The following is a 16,080-nucleotide window of genomic DNA, read 5'->3' on the forward strand; positions in this document are numbered from 1 at the left end:
ACATCAGAATACTGCAAATACATCAGAATACTGCAAAGACATCAGAGTACTGCAAAACAACAGAGTACTGCAAATACATCAGAATACTGCAAAACAACAGAGTACTGCAAATACATCAGAATACTGCAAAGACATCAGAGTACTGCAAATACATCAGAATACTGCAAAGACATCAGAGTACTGCAAAACAACAGAGTACTGCAAATACATCAGAATACTGCAAAGACATCAGAATACTGCAAATACATCAGAATACTGCAAAGACATCAGAGTACTGCAAAGACATCAGAATACTGCAAATACATCAGAATACTGCAAAGACATCAGAGTACTGCAAAACAACAGAGTACTGCAAATACATCAGAATACTGCAAAACAACAGAGTACTGCAAATACATCAGAATACTGCAAAACAACAGTGTATTGCAAAACAACAGTGTACTGCAAATACATCAGAATACTGCAAAACAACAGAGTACTGCAAATACATCAGAATGCTGCAAATACATCAGAGTACTGCAAATACATCAGAATACTGCAAAACAACAGAGTACTGCAAAACAACAGAGTACTGCAAATACATCAGAGTACTGCAAAACAACAGAGTACTGCAAATACATCAGAATACTGCAAATACATCAGAATACTGCAAAACAACAGTGTACTGCAAATACATCAGAGTACTGCAAATACATCAGAATACTGCAAAACAACAGAGTACTGAAAATACATCAGAATACTGCAAAACAACAGAATTAGTTCTTTAATCTATTTAAGCTTGAGGTCAGGTCCATGCAGAGATACCTCGACTGTTCATGGTGTCGTATTCTGACTTCTCCATGATGTCACTCATCATGAGGAATTATCTTCTGATCAATATCAGCTCCAGTCTTGTCTTTATTATTTGCAGAGATATCTTTGAGTGGTTTTTAAGAATCTGTGCAGTTTGGTGATTGAAGGGGACGTCGGGCCTTGGTGGAGGTATGAGCTCCACTCTGCTCCACTAATGAACACTACAATATAAATACCATTAAAAACTACCAGACTTTCTCCACATAAACCTTTGATAATAAGATCACGACGGGACAGATTGCATGAATTTCTCAACCCTCCTGAAAACAAAACTTAATTCTCTCAAATCAGATGAAATGGAAATCTGTTGACGAACAGAGCGCTCATTAAAAATGATTAATGACTGAATGAACGGAGCCGATCGATGAAGGATGTTGCTGAAAGAAAGAAATATGCACACGCAGCAGATCCTCCAGTGGTGTTCTCTCCTTCCCTTTTCACATCTGTCCTTCCTGTCCTACCCATTTGTCTCCATTCAGTCCCACCCTGTCCTGTCCTGCTGCTTCCTTACTGTCGTCATCCTGTTTCCTCCACGCCTCCTCCGCTCCACTTCCTCCCTCCCTTTCCTGTGAGAACTCACAGCCACAGTTATAAACATACGACACACACTCTGAGAGAGTCAGAGAGTTTAGATTTTATTATTCATCCCAGAAACTCTGTCACTTCCTGACACCAGCCTTTAGTTTCCTTGTTCAGCTCAGGTTGTTACTTTTCTGTCAAGGTGACGAAGTGTTCACCATGTTCACTCTGAAAGAAAGACCAGTTAAGTTTGTTGAATGGAATCACATCAAACTCTAATTTAACTCTGAGGTTTTGCATTTCCAACTAATTTCAACAGAAATTTCTTTCCAACGCTGGTTTCTGTCATTTTAGGTATAATGACACTGACGTTTGTTCACGTGTTCAACTTTCTGATGATGTGTTCCATTTAATGAGTTATTTGAATATATGATATACTTTGACTGTAGAAAACGCTCGTCTCTGATTGTCTAATTCACTGATTAACTTTTACTAACGAGGTAATATATCTGGATTAAAGTCTGTTTGCAGCTCTAAATCAATGCATCAGTACTAAAACTGAAATATGCAAACAACATGACCCAGTCTATTACAATCATGGAACATGTTTTTATTTGTTTGTGTATTACTCCCTAAATAAAGCGTGAAAGCAGTGGCCTAAAATAACAAACTTGCCTCAGAGCACTGAACAGTCTGTCCCTTAGTCCTTCCGCTCATAAGAAAAACTTCACAATCAAACCCTTAGATCGACCCCTGAAGCAGTTTTTATATTTTCCACTCACTGTATCACTGTGGCTCGTGTACTGTCCAGCTCAGAGGAAGGTTTGAGTCATTTTAAAACACGGTGATGCAGCAGGAAAACGTTTTCTCTTTGAACAAAGTCTGGTATAACGTTAGAAACTGGCAGAGGGTCAACAAACAGGAGGGAACAGTGCTCCATCTAAATATAGTAGCTCTGACCCAGTCCCTCATGGTGCCTTTGAGTGCCTCTCGTAAGCGTGACCCACTTTCATGCTGGGAAGACACAAAGACAACTTGCTGCTGTTGCGAAGAACATTCAGTTGAGAAGAAAGAAAAAATTGTTTGTAAGCAGTTACAAGTTAGAAGGCGTCAGCTTTCAGGGGAAAAGAGGAGGAAACACACGTCAGGGCTTTAATTGATAACATACGAGGCCGAGATGCAACTGAAAACTACAACAATCATCAGACATGTGGGTCATGAATCTGCAGCATTTACACCAACGCTGTCACCACAGATCTGCGTTCAGCCAGAAACCTTTTAAATGCTGCAAAGAAATGCACTTCACATTAAAGCCGGTGAAAGTGGATGAATTTCCCACGTTACAAGTTATTGTATGTGTCGTCATACTCTGATAAATATCTGTGAAATCAGGTAAAACATTGTAATTAAACTAAAAGGTGAACAGCACGTTCTCCAATGGAAAACACATGATGGTGATTTGTATTATTATATAAAACAGTACAACATCAAACAAAGGTAATGCAAAAGAAAAAGAACAGAAGAAACATAAAAATGAAGTAAAAGCCATTTGGTAAAAGTACTTTTTGAGAGTTGTACTGCAGTACATTGTACAGGTGTGACTTATAAAGAGTCCATGAGTGTATAATCACATTGTGAAGTTACTATGGTAACTGTGTTAGCAAACACTGGTTTAAACAGTGAGTAGAACCAGAGCAGCTTCGTGTCTCTGGCAAATGTACAATAAATCCTTCACTCATTTGATCCATTGTTATTTTAAAAGTATCAGTAAAAGCAGCTTTAAACTGCACAACACAACACATGGGGCCGTTTCCACCTCACAGGAATGAATAAAGGAAAAATCTAAAACTGAAAAGTATGCATTCAAATAATAATCAGTGACGAATGACCGATTGAAGGGAGCGTTACGTCAAAATTCATGTTATATATTTGGAAACTAGGTCATTTCCAAGGCAGACAAGTCCCTGTTTATACTATTAAATACTGTAGAGTGCCAAAAGTAAGCCCCACCCTCTGGTCTGCACACACACACACACACACACACACACACACACACACACACACACACACACACACACACCACCGCCCATTTGGCCTTAAGCAGAGGCAGTGTAAGTATAATCACACATAACACTGTCACCATAGCGACCAGTCGGGTACAGACCTGAGGTGAAGTCTTGTTTGCTTCTCTTGAGAGCTGCTCGTCTCACACAGCCGGCCATCGAACGTGCGGTTAAAGTGCAAACTGTGATTTAAACCTGGGACACTTGCAACAACAGATCAGTTTGTGGGTCACAATTTCTCCTGCAGACAACGAAAGGTTGAGGAGAAATTCTCTCCCGTAGCCACGTATTGTCAAAGTTCGTCCTTGATTTGCGGAAATTTACAGGTTTTCATTCCTTTTATGTATCTTCCGTGCTTTTGCATCTGCTGTAATATGTTTCTGGGAGGTGTAAATCAAATCGTCCGTCCTAAAATCTGAATTTTAAAAGTGTTATTTACCACCTTTTAACATGCAGTACAAAACGAAACGCATTTATTTCAAAGAAACATTTCAATAACAATAGTCTTCACGATGAAATACAACAATCCTAACTGTCACTGTCAAATGAAATCGTAATTAGAGTAAAACAAATATTGCACAGCAAGAACATGTGGTATCCATTGTAGTGTTTGTGTTTCTCATGCCGTGTTCACGTCACGCGGGAGGGGAAAGCAGTGAAGGTTTCCATGGTTACAACTCTGCCGCTCTTACAGCAGCTGAACTCTCAGGGAGGGTGACTGTCAGACGCTTTGATAACGAGTGGGATTCACTCACCGGCTGAGAAACCTGCGTCGACGCTTTTGTGACAAGTGGAGTTTAGTCGTATACGTGTTCTGATCAAAATGACATGATTGCAGTTGTCTTGAATAATTTAGTGTTTTGTTATTTCCACAAACTTCACAAGCGTCATGTGTTCATCACAAAATCACATTTATTTTCACTGTCTTTCTCATTTATATATGTAGAGCACTGTTTTTATTGAATATGCAATTAATTCTACTTTAAGAATGTGTATTTAACAGATGAAAAGGAACCATTTTTATTTCTGTTGAATGAGCACCAAGCATCAGTGTCCACGACAAATACATGAGTACAATTAAAAAATATCAATCCAAGACCATTGCACAATCCAAATATTGAATATCATGAAATATTATGTAATATGATATAAATAGAATACAAATGAACGTGAAATATAATAAAAATGTACAATATATACACAATAGAATATAAATGAATTTGCAATACTATGAAATGTTATCAAAAAAGTAGCCTATACAAGATACATAGAATATAAATGTGCAATAATATGAACTATTATTATAAAAGTATCCTAAAGAAGATAAATAGATCATATATCAATGTGCAATATGAGCAGTTCAACTATCACAGTCATGCAGGACTAATTGTTTAGTATTTAAAATATGTTTCATAATCAATATTTTATGACTGAAACATAACCTGGCTGCAGGATTCTCCACTTTCCTCTGCTGTTGGTCCAAAGTTGTCATATTGCGTCATCACGGTATCTGATGGTGACCTCGTTCACACCGGTGACAGGTCCATATATGGAGGCGTGGTGACGTCATCACCGAGAGAGAAAGAGAGAGAGTGAGAGAGAGAGAGAGAGAGAGAGAGAGAGAGAGAGAGAGAGAGAGAGAGAGAGAGAGAGGAGGGAGGAGGAGGGAGGAGGGAGGAGGGAGGCTGCGGTTGCGCGTTCGCGTCATGGCGTTTCCACTGTGCGCGTACCCATGGGGCTTTACTACCGGATGGACCATATATGGAGGCTGCAAGTGCGAGTGAGTGACGTATAGCAGTATGTGTTTGTGTGTATGTGTATGTGTGTGTGTGTGTATATGTGTGTGTGTGTGTAGGTGTGTGTGTGGGTGTGTGTGTGTGTATGTGTGAGACACGTTTCCGTCTCCATCGTAATTTCCTCGAACTGAGTTTTTCTCAGAATTTAAAAACTGACACAGTCTCAACTCATCTCTTCTTCTTTGTTCCCTCAGGTTTTCAATCAGACTCTTTAAAGTCCCTCCAGTGAATCGTCTCCTCAAACATCTGTCCAACTCCTCCAGATGTAAAGGTCCAAACAATCTCACATTAGCGTGTGGAATATTTCATAAAATAAAATCTCATATGGACCACAAATATAGTTATAAGTTATAGGATTTATAGATATTCAAAGACAAATTAAAATAAGGTTATAAAACCCTTGTTTTGATGAGAATTATTATCAGAAAATCTCAATTATTACAGAAACGTAAATATATAATCTCAACATAAAATTAACATAAACTCTAAGATATGCAGGGATGTTACAGGCGACTTATTTTATTATTACACTTAAATATATGTATAATGATATATAACAATTGAATAAAACGCTTTTGTTTTTCTGTGTTGTTGATCTAATCTTGATTTACTGGTTGGTCCACGTTCTTTGTAAATGAGGATATTTACCGTAATGCACAAAGATAATAAAAGATGAACATGAGGAAGAGGAACTGAGGTTAACCCACTACATTAGATTTTTACGCACAGACATTTAAATAATAAAAGAGTACGACCGTGAGAAAAAACGGTTCACGGAACAGATGGTGTGTGTGTGTGTGTGTGTGTGTGTGTGTGTGTGTGTGTGTGTGTGTGTGTGTGTGTGTGTGTGCGTGTAGCTAGCAGGTGTGGGCGGCGCCTGTTTGTCACTGAGGAATGAAGTCCACGTTACGTCAACGAGGAAATAAAACGCCACCCTGCTGCTCACACGCTCTCAATTCTCTGAGCTCATCACCGGGTGAACAGCTGAGACTCAAACCGAAGTCTGACTCTGGACAGAAAAAGAAAAAGTCGGTTTTTCGAGCCTTTCGGTCAAAGTGCCAAATAACGACCGTGCGTAATTACGCGTAAAAACAATGAGTGCCACAGCAGCAATGGAGGTGAACGCCGAAGCCAGACGGATCCTGGCGGTGTCGATAAGCAAGCTGTACGCGTCCCGGAGCCAGAGAGGCGGACTGAGACTCCACCGGAGCCTCCTGCTCTCCCTGGTCATGAGGTCCGCCCGGGACATCTATCACTCCTCCCGGGAGAGCGAGGCGCAGCTGGCAGACGCGGAGGCGATGGAAACCGGCTCCTGCTCGTGGGATCAAATCGAGGCGTCCGAGCAGACCCCAGCTGAGCCAACGGCGGAGGAGCCGGACTGCGCGGAGAAAGAATTCGATGGTGAATCCACGGAGGACAAAGAGAACCAGAGTCCGACGAGGCAGTCCAGGAAACGCCGGGGGAAGGTGTCGGCGGCGCCTGACTTCCTTCCCAGCAAGAGGGCGAGGCTGGAGCCCGGGGAGGAGAGATACGCGGCCATGCTGAGCAGCTGTCGCGCGGGGGCCGTGGAGTCCCTGACCGCTTTGTCTCTAAATCGGGTTATACCTGCCTTCTGAACATACGGAGGGAGAAAATAGCCTCCAATGAGACTTAGGAGAGGAGTTGATCGTTTAGGGCGATCTGATCCCTCTGCGCACCGAGGTGCTGACCTACATCGGCCGTCCCGGGACACGAGTGGTTACCGGGGCCGTGGCGCGACCTCTGCGGCGGATCTGCGTGAGCCTGTCGGGCACGTAAAAGCCCCCAGCGGAGATCAACACGCCGAGAACGAGGCGCGACAGAGACTCAGGCCGAGGAAGGGAACCGGAGAGGCCGGAAAGTTTGAGGGAAAAACCGAAGGGGAACTGGTTCAGTTACTTTTTTCCCCCCAGTGATTCACCTTCACTGAGATGAGTCCAAACAAGTGACTGCTGCTGACTCAAAGTGTGTGAATGTGTGATTCAGCAGAGAATCAGTGAGTCAGACAGAGAAGAAGTGAGGCGGTGAACGTTTGACCACAGACACACAGACACACACGAGCAGGACTTCAGGGAGTTTCCTGCCTTTGTACGAGGAAATCAGACTCTGACACAGAGAGGAAGAGCAGTGGAGACACACACACACACACACACACACACACACACACACACACACACACACACACACACACACATCCAGCTGCTGCTGCTGTGGACTTTAATAAATCAATACTACTGCTTTGCACTGTCCTACAAACTGTGTTCACTTGGTGCTTTGGAGAAGGAAAAACGTGGTGTTGGGAGCATTAATCTAAACTTTGTGTTTTCAAGTCACTGAAATGTTCCTGTTCTCGACTGACGTGAAAGAAAAACATTACCTCAAATTTCAAGCTGCTCTTTTTATTCGTTTGATCGAATTCATGTTGTAAATATTTGTAATAAAATGTTGAAATGGAACTGAGGCGTCCTGAGCTCTTTGTTGCTGAGTTACACACACACACACACACACACACACGCACACACACACACAGTTATTTCCTAATTAAAGGGGCTATTGGTCTATATTGGGCCACAGTTCACAGGGTCAATCCTTTATTAGAGGGAGGAGGTTGGTACTACCCAGCGCCAGTCTGGCTTGCTGCCGCTAATCTCATGCTAACAGAAAGACAAACACACACACACACACGCACACACACGCTGGAATAAACAAACAAACTCACACAGCTTCCAGCGTTGTACAATTTCCTGTGGATTACGACAGAAATCTGAATCATATCCCTCCTTCCCCACATGACCTGATTCAGAGGAGCGATAATAAACAAGTTATGCAACGTCACAGCAGCAGCTGGGGCCAAACACTGAATAATGCAGAGAGCAACAGGTAGTGTTTATACAGCCTGAGGCCTTCGTCTTCATCATCATCATCTTTGCACTTCCTGCCACATGACTGGAAGCCGCAGCTACGCCCTGAAACCGATGGTGGTGATCTGGTTGTTCTAGTTGCTCGGGTTTTCGTCACCATCCTTTTTGTTTATGTCCACGATCCACATGTCAAAGCAGCATGAGAGTCAGGAGGAGGAAGACTGAGACTGGAGAGCACAATGATGATGAAGAACTGAGGAGTGATGATGATTCTTTACCCTTTAAAGGTCTGATGATGACGTTTCTTTAGCTTCCTGAAAGCAACACTAGGTCGTTTTTATGCCTTATATAACTGCGTGTTAGCTGTGTCCCAATAAAGGGGCCGCATCCTTCCGAGGCTGCATTTGAAGACTGGACTGTCCCCTTTCAAAATGTGGACGACCAATGTGTCCTTTCATCCCAGAGAAACGAAGGTGGATCCTTCCCAGTCCAACCTATCCCAGGGTCCAGTGACGAACTGTTTTTCAAAGAGGTGACGGGGCCCGCAGCAAACGGCCAGAAGGGTGGGACGAGGTGGTGGACGGCGATCGCAGAAATCCTCTGTAGACCCGGTCGGGTCCTTTCAGGCCTTCGCGGTCCCAGCGGTCTGCGTGTGCGGTGTAGACTGCGTCCGCGACACGACTCATGTAACTCTGGTGCATCAGGCTGGAACCTTACGACCTGCTTAACGTCACACACCAATAAAAAGAGAAGCAGACGGAGCACTTACACTTCACCTGTTGGCGAGAGCTAAAAGAAGCCCAAGGATGCAGGGCTGTGATGTCTATTATAAGTTTGTGAACCATCAAACTACTGTTTAGTGTATATTTGGTCAAAGGTCATGTTATATATGTTATTTTCAAGTTCACATGATGGACTAGTGAAATGTATTCTAATGTTATATTTCTGTTAATCTGCTTTGAATGACAAATGACAAAAGTTGTATAAAGTAAACAAATTTGTGCGAGAAAAATCATTTTTGTTTTCTCCATTTTCTTTTTGCGTGTCCACTGATGTTTTGGTGTGCCAGCGGCTGAGCGGCTGCATTATGGCACCGCGAGTGTTAATACCCGTGCAGCTTACGCATGTACACATAAACCTTCAGATCAGAGTTTTATCATATACTGACCCTGATCTACTGCATCACTGGATTAACATGAAAAACAGCTTCCAGATCTGGGTCATTCAGTGTGTGTGTGTTTACGCACGACATTTTAAAATTCACGTGGAAATCCATCTTTAAGCTCTTTGATCAATAATTATTCAGCCAAAGAGGATTTCAGGCTGTAATTGTGTTTATTATTTAGTAAAACGAGGATGATCAGTTCACTAATGAACACAATTCCACTTATGTTTGCAAATTAGAGTATAACAATTAAATATTAATAGGTAAATGAATGGATGAGTAGATTTCAATGAGGTATGGTCACTCAATACCCCCCCATAGTTTCCCCAGTGAGCAGAAGTGCGTGACTTCGGACACAGCCAGAGTCAATATGAGTCAACTTAGAGTTTCATGTTGTCAATATTAATTTGAATCTACATTTGCCACATTTCTGAACAGTTGCATAGACGGGAAAGTGATTTCTGAACATCAGAAATCTCTGATTAAGTCCCAGTGTCTCTCCACTTCCGTCAGAGGCGTAAAAAACCGAAGTTCTGTTTAAACCGCTCCCTGTTGTGTTTTCTGTGAGCCTCCGTTGTGCCCCATCAAGGCTCCGCGTGATTCGGACGGATGACGTGGACGAGAGACTGAGAGCTGAGCTGTTTAATCTGAAAGTTCCTCACACACAGATACAACAGCAGAGACACACAATGTTCCTCACAGCCACTCAAATGATACAACGCGTCCTTGAGCATCTGCTGAAATCAGTGCTGCCAACACGTTTTTTAAAGGGAGTTAATGCGGCACATCAGCAACAAACTAAACACACTTTGCTAAATTATAAGTCAAAATATCCTGGTGCCACCATCTTGTGCCTTGACCTTTGACCTCCAGGAACCAAGTCTAAGCAGTTAATCCTCAAATCTAAATGAATGTTGTTTCCAAATGTGAAAGGATTCCCTCCAGGCGCTCAGGAGATATTGCGTTCACAAGGCAAAAAAGTGACCTTGACCTTGGACGAGATTTGAAATTCCCCTTTGTTGTATTGCGTTCACAAGAACAGGACGGACGGACAACCGGCCTCTGGCCACTGGCCGTGGTCTCTGCTTTCAGCTGTTCGGATGTTTCCACCATGATGACCTTGGCACTAAGGTCGCTGAGGGAATGAACGACGGAGCTGCTTTGTTCGCACGGTTGAATGTTGGAAGAATCTTGTTTTGGTGCAAAGACACAAAATGGCACAGCTGCATTTAAAGGGAGTTTTCATCTTCTATTCAAACAGCTTAGTGGGAATATTTCTTATTTCAGAATAAGCTCAAAAACCTGAATATTTTATGAACATGTTCGTGTTAATGAAAGAATTCACTGCAACTGAGTGACTCATTCACAACAATGAAGCTCAGACACAAACCAGTTGATTCTAATATTCACTTATTGTTATTTCCCCCTATGAGACAAATTGTGATTTGTGAATAGGGGCTATTCAAATAAAATTGATTGATTGATTATTTATCTTTTATTTTATTCATTTCTACGATACACGCAGTGGGGATAAAGTATTTCTGATATTTAATATATATAATAAGGGCTGTTGCTGCAGCAGAGATGTTTTCAGCGATGGACCAGCAGCCTCGTATATGTGGCAGCTTCATTAAGATGCAGAGTGCAGAGGCCAGACAGTCGCAGTGACGTGCAGCTCCAACAGCTCAGTAACAGCCAGGAGCTAAAAAAAGATCTGCACAGGAAATGTCTTCACACAGGATGCATGCACCACACATCGACCGGCTGGTCCCTCCACTGATGGAGGCTGATAAACTGCCGGGCCAATCGTGGTGATGGAGCCAGATGTGCGTGGGCGCCAAGGTCTCTGATCCTTAACGTCACAGTGCGCATCGTGTTTTAATGTAACCTAAACATATGTTTGAGAATTCATAGCTGTGGCTGTGTTGTTCAACTGAATAAATTACAGATTTGCACTTGTTCGAAAAAGCAGGACTCTCCTGAATTGTACTAATATTTAACTGAAACCTCATCAACCGAAATCTTAATACATTAATGGAATAATCATTTCGCTCTGGAACCTCCTCGTCTTTCCAAGTTGACGTCTTCGTCTTCTACGTGTACGGCTCCTCTTCTTCATCCTGAGATATGTGTCTTCCTCCAGTTTCACGTCCGTCACGTGTTAGAAACACTCTCACATGGACTCACTCGGACATTCTCTGGATATTTAACTAGGAGGCTACAAACAGAAAACCTCATCTCCCGATGTTAAAGACAGTGGATGAAAACTCCTGGATCCGCCCGTTTATCTGTATCTGCTCCAAAATGCTATAGTTTCCTCCTTGGTTCAGGCCCCACCCCTCCACAAAATGTCTGTTAAATCTATTGAGTAGTTTTTGCATCATCCTGCTCACAACCATCAAGCATTACGAAACGTAATAAGAGGAGAGAGATATGAATCATATGAATCTGGACTAAGACTCAAAATGAAAAAATCGGCAGTTTTCTACCAAACAAGTTCAGACGTCCCCTTTTTTACCGACTTTTAATGTGATTATTTTATTATTCTTTCCCGTTAATTAAAGGATTCAAATTCTCTATGACACAATAAATATTTTATGGATATTTTTATTTTGTTACTGGTGTTATATTTTCTGGTTTCAGCCTCCAACAACTGATCAAACCGTGTGTGTGTGAGAACAGGAAGTCATGCTCTGTAAAAATGTGACTAGAAAGTGGCTCATGTTTTTCTGCAATCGAATGAGGAAGTCAAGTGTTATTGTGTGTGTGTGTGTGTGTGCATGTGTGTGTGCATGTGATCATTTGATGATCACATGTCAAGAGGCTGTGAACACATGACCTCATGCTTCCCACAGTAGCAACTGTGTGACAGACTGAAACGTTTCATTACAGCCGAGCACTGACTAAGTGTGAGTGTGAGTGAGTAAGAACTCCTACGTGTTTGTGTGTGTGTGTGTGTGTGTGTGTGTGTGTGTGTGTGTGTGTGTGTGTGTGTGTGTGTGTGTGTGTGTGTGTGTGTGTGTGTGTGTGTGTGTGTGTGTGTGGTCCAGGTGTTACTCATGCTGTGGGGACCTAAACCAGGTTTACACAGTCACATTATTGGGACTTTCTCATGGGGACAAAACGCAAGTCCTCATAACATCATAACATTTAAAGCTGAAGACGGTTTGGATTATTCTACAGGAAGTGAATGTAATGTCCTTTGAAGTCATGGATACACGACTGTGTGAGTGTGTGTGTGTGTCTGTGTGTGTGTCTGTGTGTGTCTGTGTGTCTGTGTGTGTGTGTGTGTGTCTGGCAGCAGCAGCAGAGCTGGCAGAGACAGGAAGTGATGCGTTGATGCTGGCGGGCGACGGAATCTGTAGGAGGAGGCTATTTTAAGACTCAACTGCAGGAGGACAGCGCTCGACAATACATCTGGCCTTGTATGATTGTGTGTGTGTGTGTGTGTGTGTGTGTGTGGTGTGTGTCCTGTGTGTGGTAGGGGAGGCAGAAGTCCACAGATAATGGTATCTTTAAAAAAAATCTAATTAGAGGACAATTGTTTGTGTGTATTAGGTGTCATTTGAATGCTCCAGTGTGTGTGTGTGTGGAGAAGGGAGGAAAGATGTGAAGGGGGGGGGGGGGGGGGGGGGGGGGGGGGGGGGGGGGGGGGGGGGGGGGGGGGGGGGGGGGGGGGGGGGGGGGGGGGGGGGGGGGGGGGGGGGACTGCAGGAAGAGCAGCCGTCGTTCAAAGCAAGAAAGAAGGAAGGAGGAGGGATGTCAATAAAACGTGAGTACACAGGGAGGAGGGAGTGTAGGACACAGCAAAAGGTTGTGTGTATGTGTGTGTGTATGTGTGTGTGTGTGTGTGTGTGTGTGTGTGTGTGTGTGTGTGTGTGTGTGTGTGTGTGTGTGTATCACAGCCCACATCAGTGACGTAGTGCCAGACGTAGACCGAGAGGAGGAGGAGGAGGAGGAGGAGGAGGAGGAGGAGGAGGGAGACAGTCTGAGGACACTCTGTACGGGGGCGTTTGATTTCTACACATCTCAAACTGGGAAACAGAAGAAGAAACCGCCTGGTGTGTTTTCTAAGGTCACCACTGCTTCTCTGTTCTTCTTCACTCAGGCAGATCCTGTGTCGGAGGAAGATGAAGGTTCAGTTTAACCTTTCATCTTTACGCTGATTTAAAAAACAAAGTCCTGCATTTATTGTGTTGAGGACGTGGGTCTGATTAGAGAAATCAGCCCTCGGGGGGAAATCAGTAGACATGAAATGTCTTTAAATGAGAGGAACAATGGAACAAAGACACATGATGAGCCAAACTTTATCAAGTATTTCTCAGAAGTGATGTAACTGTTGACTATGTTCATACTTATTTTTACTGGAAACTAAAACAAATCTGTTTGTAATATTCTCTCTCTCTCTCTCTCTCCCTCTCCATCCACCCATCAATCTATCTTTCCATTCATCATATAAAATGATAAAAAAAACCAATACTCATGATCAGTTTATTTGTGTCTGTACCTGCTGCGTTTTGTTAAAATGACCTGTTGACTTTTTGTACATCTTAAAGAAAGGTTGCCAGGCAACCAGTGGAGACTGTATTTAACGGACACACATGAGAGAGTCGGTGATTCGATTCCCTGGAAAGTAAACAAACGAGTGTATTTTCCAAAACGATGAACCTTTTTCCCCAAGTAGAAAATGTCGCACCTGTGAAAATGTAATCTGACTACTCGAGTGTGTGCGACAGGGCGGGGCATCAATAAATGAGACGGGACGATGGGTAGAATGCATTCTCTCTGGTTTATTCAGGTTCTTTAGGAAGAGTTCTGTTTGAAATTACAAAATGCACTGGTAGAAACAGCAGAGATAGATAGAGAAAGAAACAGAGGGGGAGACAGAGGTGGTCAGAGAAAGAGAGAGGGCGAGAGAAAGAAGGGATTTCATAGCCGGAACAAACGGGAATAACATCACCAGATTCAGGTTCAGGCAGCTCTTTACTGTCAAAGGGATTGTTTTTCATCAAGGAAAAGTTTCGTGTTCCTTCTCCCACTTTTTAAAATCTTTTTTCTTTTTTTTTTTTGTAATGTTAGTTAAAGTGTAATCTATCCTTGATCCCCCCCCACGGTTTATCCCCCGTGAAATAACTGGCAAATATAACAAACAAACATTCTTTGATTTCATCACCAAAGTCATTTCCATTTTTTGTCAGCATTTTTTTTTTTTTCATTTTGTCTTTGATATTTTTTTTGGGTCAGGTTTTTTTACATTTTTTGTTTTTAAAAATAGAAGAAAAAAGAAACACATTGCTCTTAAAAACATCTATCTATATATATTTTTACATATATATACTTTTTTCTTTATATTCATTTTTTTAATTCCTGAAGTTGACTTGTAACCCCACATAGTGGCATGCACATTGCACATGCAAATCTGTAATTAAATACTTCTCTTTTATCTTAAATTGCCATGTATGGTTATTTATTTTTTCTCTTTTTTCCCCCAACTTGCTGAGTGAATCCTGTATGGTTTTCTACTGTGGCACTGGTTCGGTCTCTACTGGGTCGAGTGGAGGATGGTTTGCACGGTGATGAGATGGATGGATGGAAGTTGCTTCGGAGAGTTTTCCCACAATGCATCTTTAACAGTTTATGGTTAAACTGTAAAACATCAAACCTCAGATGCATTTCTTAGTTATAATAAGATCTTAGGGATTCGTCGCCAATTTATTTTTAATATATAAAATCGGAATTTTTTGCTCCTTACCATCGTTATTGGCATCGGATACAAACAAGTGATTTTCGCAATCTTTGGCTTAAGTTTCCAGAATTTTAAAATGACACTTTAAACTTTACGTCAATCAAAACATGTCAATTAAATTAAAGAGTTAAAGGTTTGTTTTATGCCAACTTGAAGCAACTGAGTACAAAAGCTAAATAACAACTCTCCTATAAGACCCCAGATATTCTCGAACTAATCAAGAGACTTGTATTGTGTTGTGGCCCCACAGAGATCCTCCGAGCTGTGGCGTTAAGAGGCCAGAGCTCCACGCTCAGGAGAAATCTTCTGGAAGCAACGAGTCTCCACTGGGTCGATGGGGATGGAAAACGAATGGAGAGAGAAATGCGGAGGGAGAGAGATGGACGGAAACAGGAGAGAGGGGCCTTGAGGGTTGCTATAGCGACAGCTGGAGACCATTCACCTACGTCTCTTTGAGAAATCAGGTTTACTGTAAATCACACACACACACACACACACACACGCACACACACACACACACACACACACACACACACACACACACACACACACACACACACGTATGGAGCCTGGCACGTTTCAGGAGTTTTCTAAAGTTGTGCACATAAATTAATAATCGACTCCGTTGTGAATGTTAACATCAAGGTGGCGCTGTGTTGAGAGATTGCAGAGAAATGACAAATTTAGCTATTACGACTTTTTGAAGTTACAATACATCGTTTTTTGACCTTGTTTTTTTAGTTATTTGTCCCCCTAGTGGCCAAACAAGATGAATGCAGCTTCAAGTACATGTGTCCACAGAAATAAAATGACTAGAAATGATAGATTCAGTCCTAAAACCTGCTGGGCTCCACAGACGCTCACAGACAAAACACTCCCACACACTGAAGAACACGAACTCGTTCAACCTGCACACACACACACACACACACACACACACACACACACACACACACACACACACACACACACACACACACACACACACACACACACACACACACACACTTTTCATAATGAGTGATGAAGCTCAATCCCGCCACCCTGTGTTAATGAGTGG

The 16,080-nt window shown here is 42.5% G+C and overlaps 2 protein-coding genes across 2 annotated transcripts in view; both read left to right on the forward strand.

Moving 5' to 3' along the window:
* The window catches only part of LOC117754516 (hemicentin-2-like), a 541,775-nt gene that overhangs the window by 223,852 nt on the left and 301,843 nt on the right, over positions 1-16,080 (forward strand). The gene's annotated exons all lie outside the window — the stretch shown is intronic.
* Positions 6,170-7,704, forward strand: ier2b (immediate early response 2b). The gene has a single exon (XM_034579010.1). The coding sequence runs from the start codon at positions 6,325-6,327 to the stop codon at positions 6,844-6,846; it is 522 nt and encodes a 173-aa protein (XP_034434901.1). The 5' UTR covers positions 6,170-6,324; the 3' UTR covers positions 6,847-7,704.

This window comes from Hippoglossus hippoglossus, chromosome 1 (genome assembly GCF_009819705.1).
Source record: "Hippoglossus hippoglossus isolate fHipHip1 chromosome 1, fHipHip1.pri, whole genome shotgun sequence".
Lineage (NCBI taxonomy): Eukaryota > Metazoa > Chordata > Actinopteri > Pleuronectiformes > Pleuronectidae > Hippoglossus > Hippoglossus hippoglossus.

Excerpts from the sequence above, each read along its gene's own strand:
- ier2b (XM_034579010.1), top strand. The coding sequence starts at position 6,325 with ATGAGTGCCACAGCAGCAATGGAGGTGAACGCCGAAGCCAGACGGATC.